The sequence below is a fragment of the Gekko japonicus genome, unplaced genomic scaffold (assembly GCF_001447785.1).
Source record: "Gekko japonicus isolate JY-2015 unplaced genomic scaffold, Gekko_japonicus_V1.1 scaffold222, whole genome shotgun sequence".
Lineage (NCBI taxonomy): Eukaryota > Metazoa > Chordata > Lepidosauria > Squamata > Gekkonidae > Gekko > Gekko japonicus.
In genome coordinates, this window is record NW_015167063.1 from 1,153,833 (window position 1) to 1,179,001 (window position 25,169).

General features: G+C 42.4%; 1 protein-coding gene across 1 annotated transcript in view; it reads left to right on the top strand.

Moving 5' to 3' along the window:
• SH3TC2 (SH3 domain and tetratricopeptide repeats 2) overlaps nt 1–25,169 on the top strand; it is an 82,010-nt gene that overhangs the window by 35,930 nt on the left and 20,911 nt on the right. Inside the window, exons 6-13 of the mRNA XM_015412636.1 lie at nt 4,972–5,115; nt 5,948–6,143; nt 6,863–6,936; nt 7,588–7,783; nt 15,152–15,288; nt 15,844–15,885; nt 15,982–17,691; nt 17,790–17,970. Coding sequence (XP_015268122.1) covers nt 4,972–5,115; nt 5,948–6,143; nt 6,863–6,936; nt 7,588–7,783; nt 15,152–15,288; nt 15,844–15,885; nt 15,982–17,691; nt 17,790–17,970 — 2,680 coding nt within the window. The remainder of the gene's footprint in view (nt 1–4,971; nt 5,116–5,947; nt 6,144–6,862; nt 6,937–7,587; nt 7,784–15,151; nt 15,289–15,843; nt 15,886–15,981; nt 17,692–17,789; nt 17,971–25,169) is intronic.

Consider the following 25,169-nt stretch of genomic DNA (forward strand, 5'->3'; position numbering starts at 1 on the left):
CTCTTGTTCCAAAAAGAATCCCAGTGCCTAACAAACCTGAACCCTTCCCCCCTACACCATCGTCTCATTCACGCATTGAGACTCCTGATCTGTGCCTGTCTCTCCAGCCCTGCGTGTGGAACAGGTAGCACTTCTGAGAAAGCTACCTTGGAGGTCCTGGACCTAAGTTTCCTGCCCAGCAGCCTAAATTTCTCCTCCAGGACCTCACGACTGCATTTCCCCACATTGTCGGTGCCGACATGCACCACGACCACTGGCTCCTCCCCAGCACTATCTACCAGCCTAACTAAAACATGCGTAATGTCTGCTACCTTCGCACCAGGCAGGCAAGTCACCATACGGTCAGTACGCGGGTTCGCCATCCAGCTGTCTACCAACTACGAAGAGCCCCCCTCCTACCCTGCCCAGGGATGGTTCCTTGGTGCGAAAGGATACCCACTCACCAGCTGGGGAAGAGGTCCCTTCTGAAGGCACATTCCCCTTATCCTCAGCACTGTTTCTCCTTGACCCTTATGCTCCCTGACAGCGGCGTGGCTGCCAGATCCCGAGTGGGACATATCTATCAAGTCCCCGAGAGTCTTTTCTGTGCACCTAACTGACTGTCTCTGCTTCTCCAGGTCAGCCACCTTGGCCTCAAGGCAGCAAACGTGTTCCCTGAGAACCAGGAGCTCCTTGCACCGAGCAGAGACCCAAGACTTCTGTCCAGTGGGCAGATAGTCATACATGTGACACTCCGTGCAAAACACTGGGTAGCCCCCAACCCCCTGCTGGCATTCTGGCTTCATAATTCTTTTAAAATAAGTAAATATAATTCCCCTTTTAAAACCCTTTGTATTTATGTGGTTTTTCTTGTGAAAGTCAAATTACTCCAGCGAGGACGATCCCGAGACAACGGGAAAAGGCCAGGTCCTGCTGTAAGAGGCGCAGAGCAGCAGGGCCCAATCCCAGAGGCACCTAAAGTGGTGAGCAGCTCCTCCCCCTGTTTTTCGTGACTGTGACTCTGATTAACCCAGCCCTTGGGACGCATATCCGTGTAAGAGCACTAATTGACTCGGGGTGTGGGAGGAACCTCATCATTACCCCGGCCGCCAGATTCCCGCTGGTGTTGGGGGGCCCTTGGCTACATGGACATGATCCATACATTCTGTGGGATGAAGGGAAAGTGCAGTTCATTTCGCCTCGGTGTCAAGGGCACCGATGAAACCCACAGTGGGGCCAGCAGCCAATAGTGGAAACCCCTAGGGTGTGTTTGGCTCAAGAGGAGCTGCAAACCATTCCCCCTGAGTACCGTGACTTGGCTAGGGTGTTTGAAGAAGAAGAGGCCAATGAGCTTCCACCCTATAGACACTCGGATTGCAGCATTGAAATATTACCCGGCCAAAAACTACCCATTTATGCAATGGGGCCAGCCGAGAAAGATGAACTGTGCAAATTTATTGATAAAAACCTGGCCAGGGGTTTCATCCAGCCAGCCTCCTCCCCTTTTGTGGCCCCGGTGCTTTTCCGGAAGAAAAAGGATGGGGGGTTGAAGTTGTGCATGGACTACCAGGGATTGAACGCAGTGTTTTCGACCAATGCTTATCCCATGCCTTTGATCAAAGATCTGCTGGCCGAAGCGGCAAAGGGGGAAAAAAATTGAAATTGGATCTCTGCGACGCTTACTTTCGGGTTCACATCAGGGATGGGGACGAACACAAGACTGCCTTTAATATGCCCCTGGGTCACTTTGAGTACCGCATGATGCCGTTCGGTCTTCAGGGGGCACTGGGGGTCTTCATGAATCTGATCAATGAGGTGTTGCACAAGCACTTGTTCAAAGGGGCACTTGTTTACCTAGATGATATCTTGCTGTACTCCCCCGACCTACCTTCCCATGTGAAATTGGTGAGGGAAGTTCTGACCACGTTGCACAAGCACAAACTGTTTGTGAAACTTTCAAAGTGCGAGTTTCAGAAGACCCACATTGACTTTCTAGGATATCGGATCTCTGACAAGGGCTTGGAGATGGACCCAGGGAAAGTAAGGGATGTGTTGGGCTGGGGAGTCCCTCGCACCAGGCACCAGTTACAATCCTTCCTCAGGTTCGCGAACTTTTACAGAAACTTCCTGCCCAACTTTGCCCAGGTCAGTTTGCCCCTGACCGACTTGTTGAAAACTAAGGGAAAGGGGCCAGACGCACCCAAGCCGGGGGCAGCGTTGGCTTGGAGTCAGGAGTGCCAGGAGGTTTTCAAATGCCTCAAGACTTTGTTCACCGCAGAACCAGTCTTAGCTCACCCTGATGAAATGAAAAAAATTATTGTTCAAACGGACGTATCCGATGTGGCCATGGGGGGGGCATTCCCCCAGAGGGGGGGGATGGGTTACTGTACCACTTGACATACGTGTCAAAGAAGTTTAATGACACGGAATGCAATTGGTCAGTTTGGGAGAAGGAGGCGGGAGCCATAAAACTTGCCCTGGCCACTTGGAGACACTGGTTGGAGGGAGTGAGAGTCCCATTTGAGGTATGGACTGATCATAAAAACCTAGAAACGCTCAGGACGCCCAAGTGCCTTAATGCAAAACAACTCAGGTGGGCTGATTTCTTTTCCAAGTTCCAGTTCACCATCATTTTCCTGGCTCCGCGAACTCTTTGGCTGACGCCCTGTCATGCCTCCCCGAGCACGACAGCCAACAAGAAATAATTTTGGACTCGGTGTTCATGCCTTCCCACCTGGGCGTGGCAGTTATGACACGTAGCTGGACTCGCCCCGTAGCCCTCCCCTCTGTGTCACGGCCACCTGACACTTCCCGGTCGGACAAGCTGGGGGGGGGGAACTTGGCACGGAAAATTCGCCTCTTCCTTCTCGGAGGGTGACAAGGCAGTAGTAGATGCAGAAGGAGACTTAGAACTTCGGGCTGACAGCTGTTGGTACCGTGGACATAAACTGTTTGTTTCACTCTCCCTCAGGGGGGAGGTGTTGCAAGTAATGCCTGGCTCTAAATTGTCAGGACACCCGAGTTTTGTTAAGTCCCTTCAACTCCTGCAGCGGCAATTCTGGTGGCCGCAAATGCGGAAGGATTTATTCTCGTTTGTCAAGTCCTGCCAAATCTGTGCCATGAGTAAACCCCGGCCGGGGAAAACCCCAGGTTTATTGCAGCCTCATCCAACTCCGAACTGGCCCTGGGAGGTGATATCCATGGACTTTATCACGGATCTCCCACCTATCAAGTTAATGACTGTCATCTGGGTGGTAGGGGATTTGTTTTCCAAACAAGCACACTTCATTCCGTTTGCCTCTCTGCCCATGGCAAAAGCACTTGCCAAAGCGTTTCTTTAACACATGCTCCCAGCCAAGGTGGTGTCCGACAGGGGGACCCAATTCGTTTCCCAGGTTTGGGGGGAGCTGATGAAATTAATGGGAGTGGAACGGGGCCTGAGCAGTGCCTATCACCCAGAGACTGATGGCCAGATGGAGCGGGTTAATCAAACCTTGGAGCAATGTCTCCGTTGCTTCACCAATTATCAACAAGATGATTGGGTGGATCTGCTGCCCCTGGCCGAATTCTGTTATAACAACACTTGCCATTCCTTGACTGGACTGTCCCTGTTTAAGGCTTTGAATGGCTACGATAACCCACCTGTGCCCTTCCTGAAAGGGAACAATGAATTGGGGCCGGGGGATGCAGCTCAATGGTTTTAACGATTAAAGGAGTCGTGGCCGCTCCTTTGCAAGACTTTGAATATGGCCAAGAAGGCGTACAAGACTCAGGCTGACAAGAGAAGGGTGGAGGGATGGGCTCTGAAGCCTGGGGACTCTGTGTATGTGTCTACTAAAAACATTAAGACCTAGCCGGAAACTAGGTTGGAAATATCTTGGTCCCTTCAAGGTGAAAAGGGTGATCAATGATGTGGCCGTGGATTTGGATCTACCAAAAACCTTAAGAAACCTTCATTCTGTATTTCATTTCAGCCTCCTGGAATGGGATTCTGGGTCAAGTCTCTGGCATCCGTCGCAGCCGGTACCCCCTCCTATCTTGATTGAGGGCGAGGAACATTACGAGATCTCTAAGATTCTGGACTCTAAGATTAAACGTGGAAAACTGTTGTATCTAGTTGAATGGCTGGACTTTGGTCCCCAGCACCTCGAGTGGGTGGAAGCAGGGGATATTCGGGCCCCTCGGTTGTTGTGGAAGTTCCATAGCGACTTCCCGAACAAACCGGGAGATCTCCCAGAATGACCGGGAGACCTCCTGGAATGGTCGAGAGAAGGGCAGAATGTCAGCTATGCTGTCATAAGAGTTGGGGGTGGGGTGCTAGCTTGCCAGGACTGCTGCATTCCTTTTCAGCTTCTGTAATGCTTACTTATCTGTGGCCTTGCAGGTGGGGTGTTGTGTCTGGGATTCTAGGGAACCGTGGGAGTGCTTTCGGTTCTCAGCTTTGGCTCTAACGGCCTGGGGCTCCTTCTCCCGCACGCGGGAATGTGGCTAATTGACCTAAGGAGGGGGGGTGCATACGAATACCCTATATCCTATTATGCTTTTAGGGGTGACGCCATTTTTAACAGTGCCTTTGTTAATGCATCTATAGCTCTTCAATAAAGTATAACCTTTCCAATAAGCGTGTACTCGGTTGTTGGCTGTGGAACCTGACCATATGTAGCTGAAAGGGTAATTAATTAGTTCATTAGTTATCAGTTATGAGAGTTTTGAAATAATTTGTTTAATTCTTTTGATTTGTTTGCTTATTATTTTTAATACATTTATATTGATTTTGTTATCAGGCTTGGGAGCTCTTTACTAAGAGGTAGTCTGTAAGTGACCAAGTAAACAGATCAGTTTATTTCCTTCCAGGCCCTAAGCCATGAGAAATGTGGGCCTGCAGATTGGCTTGTGACACCCTGGATAGAAAGTAAATGCTGGACAAGAGCAGTGTTTGTTTTTAGGCCCTGCATAATGTGTTTCCACTCTTCTTTTGGTATAATCATTTAGGCTATGTGGCTTGCTGCTTGGAGCATCTTCTTTTCACCCCAGCATACTGGCTGAACTGTGCCCTGGTGGAGGACACTGAAATTACAGTTACTATAGATGAAGATCATATGGCCACCATGTACCTGGGTCTTCTGCTCCAGGAAGGTAAGAAACATAAACCTAGCCTTATAAACCCCCCTCCCCCAGTACATCTGATTAAGGTCTGAGCCAGCAGGAAGAAGAAGGTGGATGGAGGCAGGCATGAGAATAGGGTTGCCAGCTCCGGGTTTGAAAGCACCTGGAAATTTGAGGACAGAGCCTGGGAGGGTGGAGTTTACGGAGGGACCTCATCAGGGTATAATGCCATACAGTCTACCTTCCAAAGCAGTCATTGTCTGTGGAATAAAATGGAATAAAATGTTTTTACAAAATAAATAAATAATAAATAAGCAATCTATGTAAATTCCAGGATATCTCCAGCTCCCACTGGGAGGTTAGCGACCCTAGGTAAGATGGTGGGGAATGCAGCAAAATTAGAATTTTAAAAAAGTCCCTCACCTGCCCCAAGTCCTAAAAACTGGTTCTGACATGGAGTAGTGTAGGGACAGTTGTGTTCTTCAACTAACCAGGAACCCAAAATCAAAGGCAGGTCACAAAGGAATAAAACATCCAATACCAATAATAGACAGTATAGCTATCTAAAATATCATGAACAACAAAAATTAAAATAATATCAAACCATAACAAATTATTTCCAAAAGAGGAAAGTCTTTATCTTCTTTTGGAAGAAAATTAAAAACTGGGCAAATGAGTTTCCAAACTATGGTGTCATAGCAGAAAACCCAGTCTTTTCTTGTAGGTGGCCACCAAACCCTTGAAGGTGTGTCACCATAAAAATTGGGTTTGCCTCAGAACAGAAAAGAGTGCACAAAGGATCATGTCCTGTTCTTTTGTATGACAGGAACCATGATGCCCCTTTCTCTCATTCTGTCTGCAGGAAACTTCTTTGCCAGAGCAGCGCTCAGTGTCCTCACCGAGGAAGAAGAGGAAGATTTGAAGCTCTACAAGAGTGAGCTAGTCCACGTGAAGGACATTGGGCATGAAGCAAAATGGGAAGGGACATCTCTGTCTACAGACCAGCGGGGACTAGTCCCTGTCACAACTATAGAGCCACTTCCCCATCCCTTTTACCAGTAAGTAGACTGGCTGTGGTGGTACTGTGCATGGGGACAAGATGATGAGCAGTGTGCTGGGTTCAGTCAATTGAATATTGCAGCTAGTAGCCTTCACCACATCATGTAGCCATGAATTCTGTAAGTGAATTGTATTGCCTGCTTTGGATGAGAGACCATCAAGGCTAGGGTTGCCAAATTTAGATCGTCCGGGAGCGGGGGGCTCCCGGACGATCCCGGGCACGTGCGCGCGTGCATACCGCACACGCGCACCGCGTGCGCGTCACCCGGAAGTGACGTCGCACGCTGGGGACGGGGCCACGTGATTTGAGGGGAAAACAAAGAGTTTTCCCCTCAAATGGCTGCCATTTGAGGGGAAAACTCTTTGTTTTCCCCTCAAATCGCGTGGCCCCGCCCCCAGCGTCCGACGTCACTTCCGGGTGACACGCACGCGGGGGTTTCCCCCGGGCCCCGATTCCGGCGCGCCGGTAATCGGAGGTCCGAAGCGGGGGAATCCCCGCCCCCCGGCTGCATTTGGCAGCCCTAATCAAGGTATACTGAGACTTGATGGCACTTTACACACACACGGAAGTAAATGGGCAGCACAGAACACATGTAATACCTGGGGAGGGCGGGGTATAAATGTGGAAAATAAATAAGTAAATAAATATATTTTGCTACCTAGTATGCCAGGCTTCAAAAGAAGCAGAGTGTTTGTTCACAGCTCTTCACATTCACAGGTGGTTTCTGAAGAACTATCCAATGAGCTGTGGCATCTCCAATCAGATCAACGGAAGTGATTCTTTGCAGATTGGTGAGTGTAACCTTCTCGGATGTAACATCAGAGCCAATGTGTTCAAGACAGATCTGCAGGATATCTGTACTAAGTGATTAAAAGAGGAAAGGAATTTTTTCTGGCATAAACTAAGAGTAGAATCTCGAGAAAACCAAATATTTTCCCCCTTTTATTTGCCATATGAAAACTGGGACTTGGAATTCTTCCATGTTTTTTTTAAAAACTGATAATATTTTTGTGATTCCTGCTTTACTGGAATTACTCTATAATGAAGAAAGAAGCCATAACTGGGGGTGGGGGGGAAATGTTGCTTGAGCTACAGCATGTCAGGGGGAAATGGCAGAATACAAAAAAGAACAAATGTCTTCAGTAAGAGGATTTTTAAAAATTACTCTGTGTCCCTCAAAAATTAGCACATTGAGCCTCCAAAATGAAACTAGTGACCAAGACCTTACTGCTCTCAAAATCTTAGTTTTGTAGCACTGGTATATGTCAGATACTGAGGTTTCAGGTGTTTTGAAATGTTTGTGAGACAAAAAGAGGCCTTGTTTTTTTCATACCCAAATGATAAATATGCCCTGCCCCCATCCACTGGCCACTGCTCTGCCCAGAGAGAAAGGCTCCATTGTTCAGCATGCTGATGTGAGGCTGTTTTGTTTTATTCCTCAGGCCAAGGGAGGTGCAGAGCCACAGAGGATCACAGAGGGAGAGGATGGGATGAGCTAAGTTTCTGCAAAGGAGACATCATAGAGGTCCAGGGCTTTCTCATTCCAGGCCTTCAGTGGTTTATAGGGAAATCTACAACTAGTGGGATAACAGGCTTTGTCCAGACCAAATGTGTGCATCCAGAGACAAATGAACAAATGTAAGTGTGCTGTACAGACTGGAGGGGGGGGAATTACAGGGGGAGAGGTCAGGAAAGAAATGGTTTTCATTGCATGCATATAGAAATCCAGTCTGGGATCTTTGATTTGTAAAGCAAGAGAGGAATGTAGAGGGGAGGGGAATGTGGAGGGGAGGCAGGGAAAACAAATGTGTTTGCTCAGGGTTCCTTTATGTTCACTTTTTAAAAAAACTCTGGGATGTGATAATGATTGTAACAATTTATTTGTTTTTTAAAACTTTTCTGTGCCACTTTTCCACCTAAATAAGATTCCCAAGGTGGCAAGCATCAAAATTAAAACATTTAAGACATTAGAATAGCATTTAAAATACAGTGTATATATAAAATATTTAAACATTTCAATAAAAACATGTAAACACACATAACAACATAACCAGAGAGGAGGAACAATAAGAGTTACTAGGGATACACTAAACCAAACACAAAAAAGGTCTTCACCCACTGGTGGAAGACAGCAGTAGAGGGGGACAGACAAACCTCCCTGGGGAGGGACTTCCAACGTTTTGGTGCTATGATAGAGAAGGCCCTTTTTAGCTTGCCACCCATCTAACTTCAGATGGCAGGGGCACCTGAAGCAGGGCTTTCAAAGATGACCTGAGTGGATGGGTAGTTTCATATGGGAGAAGGCGGTCACTCAGGTATGCTGACCTCAAACCATATAGGGCTTTAACTTATAAAGGACTGACACGAGATCTGTTCATGTGCTGAATATGGGTTTACATAAGAACATAAGCAAAGCTGTGCTGGATCAGGCCAATGGCCCATCCAGTCCAACACTCTGTGTCACACAGTGGTCAAAACTCAGGTGTCATCAGGAGGTTCACTAGTGCCGCCAGAACTCTAGGAGCCTTCCTACTGTGGCCCCTTAAGCACCAAGAATACAAAGCTTTACTGCCCCAGACATAATGTTCCATCTATACCTTGTGGCTAATAGCCACTGATGGATCTCTGCTCCCTATGTTTATCCAATCCCCTCTTGAAGTTGTCTGTGCTTGTAGCTGCCACTACTTACTGCAGCAGTGAATTCCTTGTGTTAATTATTTTTTGGGTGAAGTACTTCCTTTTATCTGTTCTGAACCTACTGCTCATTAATTTCATTGAGTGCCCAGGAGTTCTTGTATTGTGAGAAATGGAGAAAGGTACTTCTTTCTCTACCTTGTCTATCCCATGCATAATTTGGTAAACCTCTATCATGTCACCCCTCAATTGTCATTTCTCCAAGCTAAAGAGCCCTAACTCCTTTAACCTTTCTTCACAGGAAAAGTGTTCCACCCCCTTAAATCTTTTAGTTGCCTTTTTTTGCACCTCTTCCAATGCTATAATATCTTTTTTGTGGTGCAGTGACCAGAACTGTACACAGTATTAGAAATGAGGCTCCACCATAGATTCATTCAGGGGTATTATGATACTGGCTGATTTTTTTTAAAAAATTCCCTTCCTAATAATCCCTAGCATAGCATTTGCCTTTTTTAATTGCAGCTGCACACTGAGTCAATATTTTCACTGAGTTATCTACCATGTCTCCAGATCTTGCTCCTGATCAGTTACCGCCAGTTTGGACCCCATCAACGTGGATTTATAGTTGGGATTTTTGGCTCCAATGTGCATTATTTTGCACTTGCCCATGTTGAACCTCATTTGCCACATTGATACCCACTCATCCAGCCTCAACAGATCCCTCTAGAGCACCTCACAGTCCTCCTTGGTTTTCACTGCCCTGAACAACTTAGTGTCATCTGCAAACTTAGCCACTTCATGGCTTACTCCCAGCTCCAAATCATTAATGAACAAGTTAGAAAGCAATGGACCTAGTACCAAGCCCTGTGGTACCGCATTGCTTATCACCTTCCACTATGAAAACTGCCCATTTATACTCACTGCCTATTTATACTCACTTATTAACTAGTTTTTAATCCACAAGAGGACTTGTCCTCTTATCCCATGACTGCTGAGTTTACTTAGGAGCCTTTGATGAGGAACTTTATCAAAAGCTTTCTGGAAGTCAAGGTAAACAACATCTATTGGGTCATTCTTGTCCACATTCTTTTTTTTCTTTTTCTTTTTTGCTAAACTAAGATACAACAAGGATACCCATGCCTTAGGCAGAGTACCACAGCAATGCATTCTTTTGAGTATATGCCATTGTCTTAGGTTGGCCTGGGAAAAATTTGTATCATGAAAACTTTGATATACTTGAAATCCATTTTTAGATAAATTGATAATGTTTTGTAGTGTACTTCTGGTGTAATGAGTCTTATCATGGCATAGTGGGAAGCTGTGATCCCAAAGACCCTGTCAAAATGACATGCAACAACCCCATGTTTATAGATCAAGATGGGTAGTTGCGTTAGTGTCAGGATCCACAGCAAAACAACGAAGTACACGCTTCCATGAAGGTTTTACTTTTATTGAAAAGCCATAGATGCAATAACATAAGCACTGTTAGGAATGGTGGGCTATTCATGTGCATAATAGGATATAGGGAATTCGTATGCCCCCCCCCCCCCAGTAACACCCAATAAGGTGGGCTCCCGTGCGCGGGATTCAAGACATATTCTAACGGGAAGGTAGACACCACACTCCTCCAGTCCCTCTTTACAGATAAGCATTGCAGCTGGTAAGCAATGAAGCGCATAGATAGGAATGCAAAACAATCAGAACGTCTCACCTTACTCATGGCAGCTTAGCTGACAGTTAGTCTGTCTGTGGAAGGTCAGTAGTTCAGCAGTTCGAGACCCAGGAGAGATAGAAAAGTCTGACTGTAGAAGTAGAAAAGAGCTAGAGTCCAGTAGCAACTCAAAGACTAACAAAATTTGTGGCAGGGTATGAGCTTTCTTGAGTCACTGCTCACTTCAGATTTTTGTCAGTCTTTTAAGGTGCTACTGGACTCTTGCTCTTTTCTTCAACCCCATGTTTGTGAGACTTATTTGTTTGAAGACTAATCATGAAAAAGGGACAGCAGCTTTGTATCAGGTATGATACACAGCTTACGAACAACTGAGCAGGTCATTAGCACTTCTACCAGTAGGTAAGATCGATTTCAGAAAGTTTATCTGTTGTCTAGAGATCTGTATACTTCTGGGATATTTTTTCAGTGAAGACTGCTTTCAAAGCTAAGTGATTTCAGAACCATTTCCATATCACAGATTATTATTGGTACTGCTGGAGATAATTAAGTAGTGAAATTAAATTTATATCCCAGCAAACATTCTCACAAGGAAGCTGCTTGTTGGAAAGCAACCAAAGTGTGCACATTGGACTCTAAATTGTAGTGGCCACTAGGTGTCACTGTTGTCCCCCTCAAGACCTTGCCTGTGTTAATACTCTGCAGAAAAAAATCTCAGAGTGATACTTTTTCCCAGTTCAAATGGTTACAGATTATGCTTTAACATAATAGAAAGAGAGAGTTTTGATCCTTTTTCTGCTATAAAGAAAGACTAACATTCATGTTTTTTTTTGTTAGCCGTCTTGAACTGATAATTATATTATAAACATATATAGTACCTTACTACAGGTACCACTTCAGTGGGAAGGTAACAGTGTTCCGTGCGCCTTGGTGTTTAGTCATGCCGGCCACATGACCACGGAAATGTCTTCGGACAGCGCTGGCTCTTCGGCTTTGAAACGGAGATGAGCACCATAACCCTAGATTCGACTGGCTTTCGAGCAAGGGAACCTTTACCTTTTTACAGCTACTCTTCCTCCTGAAGCTAATAGTTTCTCTTGAATAATAGTGCTTGTTGGGGGGGGGGGACCGTTTTAAACGTGTTGCAGTAAAATATGCACATATATAACAGTGATACTAGAAAAAACTGCTTTTTTCATCAGATCTATTTAGTTATTCAAATCTTCTAGTCCTGTGTTGACCACAGTTTTGGAATCTCATCCAGTTTTCCTGAGCCCAGCTCTGTTCTTGGCAGGATCAGGGATCCCTTCTCCCTGTTGTGTTGGCATTATTTGGCAAACTTGTCTAGCATTATTTATTTATTTATTTTTACATGCCTGCTCTGCCAAAATGAGTTTAGTAAGCTCTCAACAGCACAAAACATTTATAAAACTGTGAAAAGAAACCATTTCACACATAGTCCCCAAGATACACCTCAATCCATTTCAGTGTACAGTTTTCTTGGTAGCTGATGCCCAGGGCAACCACTCAGATCATGGACTCCTGTTGTCCCTCTTTTATCCATGCTACTGTTTGTGTGGCACTTAGAACTTGTTTGGTTTAAGTCTACCCTATTGTTTCTAGTCAGGGAAGGGACCTGGACAGGGTTTGTTGGTTTTTTTTTAGGTTTAGTGGATTTTCCTTGGGATTAGAGCTGTAAAATTTTTGGAAATGTTGAAGCCAGGAAAAAAGCCTGTTCTTCCCCCCATTCCCTAGCCCAATCTTCAATCAATGAAAATAAATTTTAAAAAAGGAAGTATATGCAGTATTTACTTTCCAATACAAGCTGAAATTTCTGATTTAAAAGCATAAAATGCTTTATATCTTAGCATATACAATTGGACTATTTGACATATTTATGGAATATGAAAGTATAAATATCTGCCAGCATATTGGATATTATGCTGGAGTAGCTCAGGTCATATTATGGAAGAAGTTCAATTTTATAAATATCTGGGAGTTACATTCCAGTGTTCACTCTCTTGGGCTTTGCTTGCTAAAGAGATATTTATGAAAGCCAAGAGTACTGCTGCAATTTTGAGGAAATTTTTTTCTACCACAGGTGCTCAATTTGTCCCTGCAGCTTTGGATGCATTTTGGGCAAAAATAATCTCACTGTTTTTGTATGTGTCCGATTCCCCATGCATTCGAATAAATCCACGTTTGAAGAACAAAGTAGAGTTTATTATAAAGCGATGATGAGATCAGAACACAAGCATTGTTAGGAATAACTACAAGCCCCCTAAGGAAACATAATAAAGGAACTTTGAACCAGGTGAGGACCAATGAGTCCACTTCCCGCTGGCGGGAAGGCAGATAAAACAAGCGCCCAATTCCTTGGGAACACAACGGTTCTGCAACATAAACACTAGTTCAGTTCTCAGGCATGAGATACATAATAAGCCAAGCAATGCCATAACTCCATCCCACCTCCAGCTGGTTGACCTTGAGCAGTTCCACAGATGTAGCAGCAAAAGACAGTAAACACCTACACAGGAAAATACAAGGGGGATGAGCAGGGTGCAATGTAACACAGAGAAATGAATACACCATCTTATGGAAGCTTGCTGACAGTATGCTATTCAGGTGTGGATTGGTAGCCTGGGTAATCCAGACAAATTTCCTTAGCATGTCCTTAGATGTATCACCTCATCCTCCATGTGAATGGAAACTGGGCAGAAGACAATTTCTCTTATAGCCTGGCTAATTGTTATTAAATATTGGCTTGCAATTAATCTAGAGAGTAAGAAATCACTAGTTTCACTGTCATTATTAGATTCTTTTAAACCTGGATGTGTTCACCTGTTCACAGATAAGCTGAACTCACTTTATTTGGATTGTGACTCTCTTCTGGCCTTAGGGAAGACTGGTGCCTATAGTTTGGTTAGTAGCCACCTAGTGGTGGCAGAACAGCGTGGTCTCCAGGAAGGAAAGTGGTGCGTATATTTGCCCATGTACTTTGGATAGCCATACTTTAATCCATATCAGTTACCATATTTATTTATTTATTTATTTGGATTTGTATTCCGCCTTCCCTGCAAGCGGGCTTAGAGGGTATCACATCATAAATTGATAAAAACATACATTAATAAATATAATAATATTTTAAACAACTAGGTAATACAATTTAAAACAATTGTGTATAAACACAAACAGAGTTTTAGCTGGAGTAATTGGGTCTAGAGGTCTTTTTAATTTGGACCAAATAATGATGATAGACTTCAGTGAGGGAGGCCAACTTCATTGGATGCCCTCTGCCTCAACCAATTATTTCTATAGTATTACAACACCATGCTATCAGAGATTTTTTCCCCCCTGCAAGAATGAGTTCACTTCCACTTGCTGTCTTACATGGACAATTTACAGGCCAAGAAAGGGGATCTAGAGTTTGTATCTGTGATAGGTCTTCGGTAGAAACTATTGAATATTTCTTTTTCTGTGTCATTTATTCAGATCTGAGAACAACATTTCTGGATCCTCATCTGAATAGGAAGCCTGTTCACTCTTCAAACTATCATTTCATGACTCTGTTAGCAGGCCTAAGATTTTAATATAACATTAGATGTGTGCAAATATATAGCTGCTGCAATTAAATGTTGTTTGTTTTTAATGAACTGTGAACAGCAATAACTTTTTTGTTATATGGCTGTCTTTTTCTGGTTGAACAGCCTATTTGGCTTTAAGACCTAGATGAAAGTGGTTTGGATATTAAGCTAAACTTCATAATGTTAAAAACACGGAACTCATTAAAATGTATTATCTTTACTACATTCCTACAGTGCTATGTTCAAACCATAAATAAAAAGTTAACTACTTGTTTGTTTTTTAAAAATTATTATCATTAAAACATATTATAGTATATTAATTGGTACAAAATTATTTAAATTAAAAGAAAAAAACTTGAAAATATTGTATATGCCTACAGCATAAGTTTTTTAAAATAAGCTCTATTGCAAATTACCTGATTTTTCCATTAGAAAAATGGAAAAACTCCTAAGACTTTTTCATGCTACACATTTTGAATGTGAAAACTTTTGCGTTAAAAAGTGTTTTGCTTATTCTGAAAGAGAAAATATTTCATAGGAATTTCTTTTCACTGTTTCCTTGAATTTTTCTTTTGTGTCTGTATGTAATGAGAAAAAAGCAACCTTGGGGAAAACGGGGGGAAATTCCTCCCCCCAAAATTTCTAATTTTTTTACAGACACTCACATCTCTACTTGGGAGGCAAAGCATTCACCACCATGTAAAACATCACATCATCGGGAGGCCATGTAGTGTAGTAGTTAGAGTACTGGACAGGAGCTAGGGAGATCTGAGTCCAGATCACTTTTTACTCATGAAGCTCATTGGGTGATTGCTGGTCAGTCACTCTCTCCCAGAATAACTACCTCACAGGGTGATTGTGAAAATGGAATGGAGAACCATGTATGCAACTCTGGCTTACTTGGAGGAACAGTGGGATAAACACGTAAGATGTCAGTTATGGTATCCTTCCTCTACTTTACAGCAAGAAACAGCAAGCTTAGGGTCCTGAGAGATTATAGATTTCACAGGAACAGAGCCTGTCGGTGTCTCTGTGCAGGTGAACGAATGAGTTTAGAAGTTAATAGGATGGAAGGATGCAGTGCTCACTGGCATTTACCCTTGTTTCATCCCAACACAGAAGAAAGAGTCCAGTATTTTTCAGTGAACAAGAAGTGGCCTCCTTTCTTCAAGTTCCCTGCAATGGAAGCGAGACACATTACAGTAGTCTTCTCAGTGAATTGGCTCAGACGGACATTGCCTCTGTGTACAGGCTTGGTGAGTGTGCCTTTCCCTCCCTTCCCTGCATCCCAACACATACACCTTATTCTGCAAGTGAGATGCTCCTTTTTGAGTCAATAGCACCACCTGCTGTCAAATAAAACTCAGTAAATAATGACCTGTTCAGGCAATTTTAGCATTTTTTTAAAAAGTGCTGCCTGACAGTGGAGTCGGGTAGATATCACAAAGGCCCCTTTCACTAAAAGTCCATGTGCTCCATAATCTAGAGGGCTGGTAAAAAGGAGTGAAAGAAAAACTGCCACTATTATCATAATTCAATTGCAGTTGTTGATAGTATTTTCTCTTTGGAGAACTAACAGTTTGCTCTTATGTCGAACTGACTGGAAGCCCACTCTTCTTCAGTGTCTTTGCCCCTCTTGCTATATTTTTTGTCATCGAGGCATAACTCCCAAGTTTAAGTTGGAACGTCTCCTATCGTTAGTCTTGAGGCTGAATCACTCAGAAGGGCTTGTTATTAGTGCAGCATTTAAAGTTGAACCTTGCTGTGGCTCATCTTGCATGTCCCCCCCCCCCTTTCTGTTGATTGCACAGATGGTTTTGAACCTGTAGCAGTGTTCTCAGAAACACCATCAGGTGAGTTTAGATGCAAGGGGAAACGGATGCTCTTTTCTCCAGAAATGAATTTTCTTGAGGAGAAGCACTTCCTTGTGACTTATCTTTCTTTTTCAGATGCGGTTGTGCAAGGCCTGAAGGATGGCTGGACATTAGAGGGTTGGGGCAGGCAGGTTGCAAATAGCTTGCCCACCCCTAGTGATTCAGAGATGTCCACTCCAGATGGAGAATCTTCATCTTCTCCCCTGGAAAGTTTACTTTTGCCAGAGCCAGATGACCTTGACGATCCCAAATTCTTTATTGATTTGAATGCTGGACACATAGAAGAATCTGATGTTTTTGACCCTATACTGACTTTCCTTAACCAAGATGGCTATGTGGCCCATTTCGAGGGACTCTATGACATCTCCTTTTCCTTCCTCAATTCCACTTTCTATGGCTTTTCCAATGAGGAGGAGCTTGTCTTATACCTTGAGACATCCAGGAACTGGGCCAAGAAAGGTCACCTTGCTTGGGCTCACATTCGAATATGCTTTCTTTTGGGCCGACTCTGTGTCAAGAGGGCCAAGTTCTCTCAAGCCCGAGTCTATTTTGAAGAAGCCATGAGCACTATGGATAAGGGGTTTGAGGATCTGCTCTTGCTCACCTCCCTGTACACAAACCTGGCTGCCATTTATCTGAAGCAGAAGATGAAGCAAAAATTCTTGTCTGTGATTGGGAAAGCGGTGGCCCTTGTAGCTGGCCTTCCAGGGCACTGCTTCAGCTCTGAGAATGAGCTAGAGGTCATGCTGTACATCCTGAGAGAAGCAATTGCTACGACCAACACTGCCCTGGAAGTCCGTGCCTCCTTCCTTGTTGTCAGGCTCTTCCTTCAGCTGGGCAAATATGATGAGGTCCTGCCATTTGCAGAACGCCTGCAGTTCCTTTGTGCCAGTTTCTCCAGCCAGGGCTCCAAAGTGCTATCTTTAGGCACAATGCCAATCTTGAGCTACCTGTATGACAAGAAGTACTTGCCACACATTGCTTTGGCATCTGCCAGGCTATATTCCCCTAGTGGCATAACAGTGGCACTCACTCCCATTTGGAGAGCTGGATTTATCCTTATGAATGCCTCTAAGCTCCTGAAAGTCCAAGAAAGAAGCTGCAATGTCCCTGCTGTGGCTTGTTATTATCTCAATTGCGCACTGGCCTTCTCGCATGAAAAGAAAGCTGTGTCCACTGAGAGAGCTGTGTGTACAGTTTTAGCCAAAATGTACCTGAAGCATGGCGTGGTACAGGCAGCTGTTCATTATTCCAACAGAGCTGTTGCCCTCGGCAAAATGTTGGGCGAGGAAGAGGCTTTTGAATCCTCCCTTTCTTTGGGATGGATGTATGCTTTGAATGGCCAGCCGGAAAAAGCTTCAGAGATCATGCTCTGCCTCCTGCATTCTCTGCGCCAGACAGACAGTGTGACACAGGATGGGGTGGTCCACAACCTTCTGGCTATCGCCCTTAAGGAAGAAGGACAGGTGCAAAAGTCAGCCAAAAACTACCTGTGGGCCTTAAATAAAGCCCGGGAGACAGGCAACAGGCGGAACCAAGCTATCGCCTTATGCAACTTTGGATGCCTGGCTCTGTCTTGCAGTGCATACCACCTAGCTGAATGTTACTTTCTCCAGGCTGTTAGGTTGTATTTTGAATTCGAGGGTGGTGATGATGCCCAGATGGAATTGGTGCAGGTCCTGCTGTGGTTGGCACAATCCCTGGTGGAGAGGCATAAATCAGAAGAGAGCAAGCTGTTCTATGAGCTGGCCTTGGCAATTGCCTTGATGTCTCGCAACATGATGAGTGAGTAATTGGAGTATGGGAAGGTGATCTTCAGAAACAAATATGTCCTTTGCTAAATGCATGACTTTTAACCCATCAAATTACACTGTACCTTACAGGTCAGCTTCACACTGTTGAATCCCTCTGCCATTTCCATAGCAAAGTGCACCCAAATACTGGTGCTTGTATTGTTTACCACGAGCACCAAGTTTCCCTAGCCCAGCAACTCCAAGACAGAGGAATGGAAGGACAGCTTTTGCAGGTTCTTGGCCAGCTATACCAGAGTCTACATACAACAAGGTGGGTCAAAAGGTTGGAAAGATGATCTTAACTAGAAGTGGCGAAAGCATTTCTAACAATATTTTGGTGATTTTGTTGTTAGATGATTTCAGTATTTTTTTCGTTAAAAATTAGTGGAACAATTAACATACAAGCTCCTGAAACATTATTTTTGTGGCCAACACCATTTTGTTTTTAAATCTAGATTTTGTTTTAATGATATGTCATGATTTGTTTTTTGTATTGGTTTTATACTACTATTTGCTCTGTCCTGTTTTACTGTTTTAGTTGTGAGTAGTCTTGAGCAGGGCTGGAGAGGCAGCATTCATTTTCTGAATAAATAAGATAAGCAAACAATTTGAATTAAATTGCCCATTCTGCAGTTTGAAGGGGACATGTGTCATGAACCATTGACCCCTGAAGGGGTTTACTTTCTCCCCCTCCCAAGGGTCTTGCTTATTCCTAAAAAAATCTTACTTCTCTGGGCTGTGCCTCAGAGATTCAACAGCTCCCACCTGCTTCTTTATATGATACTAATGTGGTGCAAGTTAGGAACCATTTTAGGAGCAGTATGTCCTTGGAGCAGGGCCCTGACCTATATACAGATGGCAATATTGTACCATAAATGTGCATTGTGTCTTGCACAGCACAAGAATACAGGTTTCAGCCCTGAGGGGCTTATTATCTGTTTGAACAGGGGAAGACAGTAAAAGAAGGGGAGGGAGTAGAATTGGGGATAAACATGAAGAATATGATTTCACTATGTGTGCTTTGGTTTAAGGTCAGTAGGGAAGGGCAGATGTGCCAAAAGGCTTCATGGGATTGGAAAGATGGATTGTGAAGAGGAATTTAAAAGAAGTGAGAGCACACAGGTGTTCTGGGAAGGAGTTTCAGGCCAGGGAGAAAGGGCAGAGTTACCTGAAGGTGCAAAAGACCTTTGGAAGGCTGCAGATGGTAAAGTAGGAGAAGCATTGATCATACTCTGGGTTGTATAGTATTGGGGTACAAGGCAGAAAGATACAGAGGGATGAGCCCATGGATGGCTTTGTAGGTAAGGACAGGAGTATTGTGTGAGTTTAGGAGCAGAGAGGAAGCCAATAGGTGGATTTAAGGAGGAGTGTCACATGGGAATGACAAGAGTGGTGAAGAGTTTTAGTAGCAAAGTTCTGGATAGAGGTGAGGAGATGAAGGTATAACTGTAAACGCCAATTAGGAGGGAGGCTTCAGTAGTCAGGTGAGAGGTGCTCTGGTGAAACTCTGGTTCATGCTCTCATCATGAAACAGAATTTCTATAATATTACAGTGCAATTAGACACATGATGGGATTCTGTACTAACATCAGTCTAGATCACTTGAATACAGGAAAGTATATTTATTAATATCACAAAGAGAGAGAGAGATAAAAGCATCAAAGATAATAGACAGCCTATATGAGCAAATCAAAAGAAAAAAAACCTTGGAACTTTTCTAACTAGCTCCAGGTTGATTCAAGTGGGGTTGCCATGTTGGTCTGAAGCAGCAGAACAAAGTTTGAATCCAGTGGCACCTTTAAGACCAACAGAGTTTTATTCAAGGTATAAGCTTTCATGTGCAAGCACACTTCCTCAGATACAGTGAAATAGAATTTCCTCAAGCCCTATATACAGGGAAATGGGAGGCAGCCATCAGGAAGGGACAGTCAGAGCCGGGGCTTCCGGTCAGGGTAAAATGGCGTTTTGATACACCCTGTAAGTGCTCAGGGTGGACAGTTGTTCCTTATAGCAGTTTGGACAGTATATCCGTCCAACGCGGCTTCCCCCAGGCAGGGGGAATGACTGGCAGGCATCAAGAGCCAAGAGAGAGTTGAGATTGGTGTGATCAAGCCTCGGAGGAGGCTTGTTTTACACTTTGATCCCCTCTCCCGAAGCGGGCGTTGCATACAGCACTAAAGAAGCACACTGAGCTGAGATATCAGCTTAAAATCGTCATTTCCCGATCTCATGGAATAAAGGGGAAAGATTTGGAACGAAGGAGGCAGTGTGAAAACCAGAAATAAATAAACAAGGTAACGAACATCATTTTGCTTACCGGGAAACGGTCGTAAGCGCATGTTGAAATATCCGGACAAGCGATAACGAACATTAAAAGCAATTGAGTAACTTTGGACTGTAAAAAAGTTGATAAATGAAGCAAATTTACAGAAAAAAGGAAATTGTTTAACATTCCTGTGGCGGTGGGAGAGATACGAAATTGAAACTTACGTCCGAACAATTGCGAGACTAAGAGGGGGGGAAGATCTGGAAGAAATAGAAAGGGCGGCGTTCCGGAAGTGATGCAGAGGGAGTATAGAAGAGATGTGGGACTGCGGCTAGAAGGGAGTTTGGAAGACTGGAAGAAGATCGGATGGTTAAAAGACGGACTGGAAGGAGGGACACCGGAAGGTAAGAAGAGGACCGAATAAGCGAACGGACAGGAAGTTAAAGAGGAAAGAGACTACTCTGGTCTACAAAACCACAGAGTTGGAGCGCCCAACATTTTTGGGAGTACTAACTTTTAAAACTAAAATTTCTGGCTTGGATTAGAAGTTTGAAGGAAGAAAATAGAGCGGTTCGACTAAGCACATACGGTTCGACTACGCGCATAAAGGACAATTGTACTGTGTAAGCAGAATTTTATTTCAAGGTGGAAGAGATTTGACAAAATTTAACAACGGATTTAAGACAGACAGAGAGCAGCGATGTGGTCGAGCCCAAAGATGACTAAGGCTAAAGATAAGGAATGGCAAGCAGCAATGGAAGCTATGGAAAAAAGGATGTTGGATGCTATACATGAATTGGGAAAACAGATGGAGGAAGTTCAAAGGAAAAATATGGCCACAATGAAAGAACTGGTAGTGTCAGAGGTGGCTGATCTTAAAAAAGAAATGGGTCAAATTAAAAAAGAGTTTCAGAGTTTAGCACAAAAATCTGCTGAAATAGAGCAAAAAACACAAGATATAGACCAAAAAGTGGATACAGTGGTGAAAGAAAATAAACGGATAGACACTATGATGGAATACAGGGCTATGCAGACTCATCTCAGACTGAGAGGGGTGGAAGAGAAATTAGACGATGACATCTGTACTAGAGTGATCAAAGCTTTTGCAGAATACCTACAAGAAGAAGTTGAGGACATAGAATTCAATTTTGACCTGATCTATAGAGTGAACTCAGCTTATGCACAACAGAAGAATTTGCCAAGAGATGTGATCGTACAATTACTAACTAAACGGATGAAGGAGGTTATACTTAAGAAACAATTTACTGAACCACTGGAAATGCAAGGGAAGAAGATAATAATAATGAAAGAACTTCCTAGAGCAATTATTCAAGATAGAAAGAAATTCAGGAGGCTTACAGACAAATTGAGACAGCTGAACATAAGATACAGATGGGAAATACCACAAGGAGTAAGCTTTAATTTTCAAAGCTAAAGACATATGTTCAAGACAGCAGAACAAATGCTCAGATTTATGTTTGATAATCCTAAGACTCTGCAGATAAGTAATTTGACATCAGGATGGATTACAAATTGATATCGTGGAATGTAAACGGACTTAATTCACCCAATAAAAGAAAAATTGTGAAACATTGGCTGGGAAAACAAAAATGTAACATAATTTGCTTGCAAGAAACTCATATTAAAAGGCAAGATTTTAAAATATTTGGTCGCCAAACAATTAGGAGAAGAATTTTATTCATTGGCAGGAAAAAAGAATAGAGGGACTATGATATATATTAAAAAAGAACTAGAACCTAAAGAAATTTTCAAAGACAAAGAAGGGAGATATATTGCAGTGGAAATGACCATGCACCAAAAGAAAATCCTGATTGTAAATATTTATGCCCCTAATGGAGCAAAAGAGAATTTTTTTGAAGATTTGACACAAGACTTGGACCAGGTGACCTATGATCAAATTGTACTAACGGGAGATTTCAATGGCATGATTAATAACAAACTGGATCGGAAATCGAAGAAGTTAGATGAAAAGATAGGGAAGTTACCAAAAGTTTTTTTCAAGTTGGTTAGTCAAGAGAAATTGGAAGACTTATGGAGGAAATGGAATCCTACAACCAAAGACTTTACATTTTATTCAAATAGACATGACTCTTTTTCAAGGATTGACATGATATGGACGACTGGTGATTTAGCTTTAAAACACGGAATGTGGAAATTATGCCAAAAGTAAACGCAGACTACAATCCAATATTATGGATATCCAAAGAAGGGAAAAGAAAACCTAGATGGCGATTGAATGAAGATTTGTTGGATCAGCAAGAAATTGTAAACACCATAAGTAAAGAAACCAAACATTTTTTTCAAACAAACTTGACCCAAGGTATACAGATACAAACAGTCTGGGTGTCCGATTCCCCATGCATTCGAATAAATCCATGTTTGAAGAACAAAGTAGAGTTTATTATAAAGCGATGATGAGATCAGAACACAAGCATTGTTAGTAATAACTACAAGCCCCCTAAGGGAACATAATAAATAAACTTTGAACCAGGTGAGGACCAATGAGTCCACTTCCCGCTGGCGGGAAGGCAGATAAAACGAGCACCCAATTCCTTGGGAACACAACGGTTCTGCAACATAAACACTAGTTCAGTTCTCAGGCATGAGATACATAATAAGCCAAGCAATGCCATAACTCCATCCCACCTCCAGCTGGTTGACCTTGAGCAGTTCCGCAGATGTAGCAGCAAAAGACAGTAAACACCTACACAGGAAAATACAAGGGGGATGGGCAGGGTGCAAAGTAACACAGAAAATGAATACAGCATCTTATGGCAGCTTGCTGACACTGGGATGCCTACAAAGCAGTAATGAGAGGGCTATTAATATCATTGAACAGCAGAGAAAAGAAAAAGAGACTGGAACAACAAACTAATATATTGGAAAAAATTCGAGTAAAGGAAAAAGAGTTAAAGAAAAGACCGGGGGAAAAGAAAGTAATTAAAGAGATTCAAATTTTACAAGAGCAATTGAATACATTGATGAATCAAGAAATTTACTGGAATTTGAAAAATCTACAACAGAAATCATTTGAAGGGGCAAATCAGGAAAATTCTTGGCGTGGCAATTGAAGAAAAACGGGAGAATAAAATAATAAACAAAATAATAGAAGGAGACAAAGAAATTGTGGATAGTAATGGAATTAAAAGAGCATTCTTTAAGTATTATGCAAATCTTTTTCAAAAGAAGTTAACAGAAAAAGATAAAATACGAACGTACTTGGACAAGTTGAACATGCCAAAAATATCAGAAGATATTAAGGCAATGTTAAACAGTCCAATCACGAAGGAAGAGATCTATAAGGCAATTCAGGAGGCAAAGTTAGGGAAAGCTCCAGGACCAGATGGTTTCACTGTAAAGTTCTATAAGAAATTTAAAGAAGAGCTAGCCCCGACTTTTGAACTTTTGACAAATGAAATAAGAACAACAAGAAAATACCAGAAAAATTATTTCAGAGAGATTGAAGATATATTTGAAGGATGCTATTGAAGAAGAACAAGCTGTTTTTTTTTACCAAATAGACAGATAAAGGACAATATAAGAGTGGTGATTGATGCGATTGAGTATTATGATAAACATCCAGGAAAAAAGGTTGGTTTTTTCTTTGTGGATGCAGAAAAAGCTTTTGACAATTTAAACTGGGACTTCATGTACTGCGTGATGGAAAAAATGGATATTGGAGAATCATTTAGAAATATAATTGAAGCAATATATTCGGAACAGAAAGCAGCATTGGTAATTAATACGGAGGTGACGGATCATTTTAAAGTTCAAAAGGGGACGAGGCAAGGGTGTCCTTTGTCCCTGTTATTATTCATATGGATTCTGGAAGTACTGCTTGGAAGGATTAGAGAAGATAAAGAAATCAAGGGTTTAACCAACAAAGGATTTTCATATAAGTATAGAGCTTTTGCTGATGATGTAATGTTTATGGTGGAAGATCCTTTACGGAATTTACCATTGCTCATGGAGAAAATAAAAGAGTTTGGAGATTTAGCAGGTTTTTATGTAAATAAAAATAAATCCAAGGTGATGTGTAAAAATATGACTGGTGGGAAGCAGGAGGAACTTCAGAGATTGATACAGTGTGAAGTTGTCAAAAAGACTAAATATTTAGGAATTGATTTGACAATGAAGAATATAGACCTTTTTAAGAATAACTCTGACAAACTCTGGCCCCAAATACCGCAAGATATAAAAAAATGGAATACATTAAATTTGTCACTTTTGGGGAGAATTTTGGTGGTTAAAATGAACATTTTACCACGCTTGATGTTTTTATTTCAGACAATCCCAATAGTGAGAGATGTAAAGATATTAAATTCTTGGCAGAAAGAAATTTCAAAGTTTGTATGGGCTGGGAAGAAACCAAGGATCAAGATGAAGATTTTATGTGACACTAAAGAAAGAGGTGGATTTCAATTACCAAATTTTAGACTGTATCATGAGCGGTTTGCTTAACTTGGTTGCAACAATGGATTACTCTGGACAATAGAAAGTTGTTGGCGTTGGAAGGTCATGACTGTAAATTTGGCTGGCACGTCTATCTATGGTATGGGAAAATAAAAATGGACAATTTTTTAAAGCACCATTATATTAGAAGAACGCTATTTGATACATGGACTAAGTATAGAAGGTTCTTCTCAGACGAGAGACCACTTTGGATACTACCAGCAGAGGTAATCAAACCTTATTCGATATACAAAGGAGAAGACTGGCTTCAATATAGAGACATTTTGAAACCTGTGGGAAAGACGTTTGAAATGAAAGCGGAAGAAGATTTGGACTTTAATTATGGTTGGTTACAATATAGACAGATTTATGATTTGTTTAAAACAGATAAAAAAGTCTTTGGGTTTAGGAAAAAATATAATGAGTTTGAAAATGTATGGTTTGAGAGAGGTAAAAAGTTGATATCTAAAATGTATAAGATATTGTTACAATGGTATACAGAAGACGAAACAGTTAAAGAGCAGATGATAAAATGGGCAATTAATATGAACAAAGAAATATCTATGTCATCTTGGGAATTTTTGTGGAAAAATAATAACTTGAAAGAAAATTGTTTTAAATTGATGTATAGATGGTATATGACGCCAAAGAAGATAGCAAATATGAGTAGTAATATGTCAAATAAGTGTTGAAAATGTAAAAAAATAGAGGGCTCTTTTTACCATATGTGG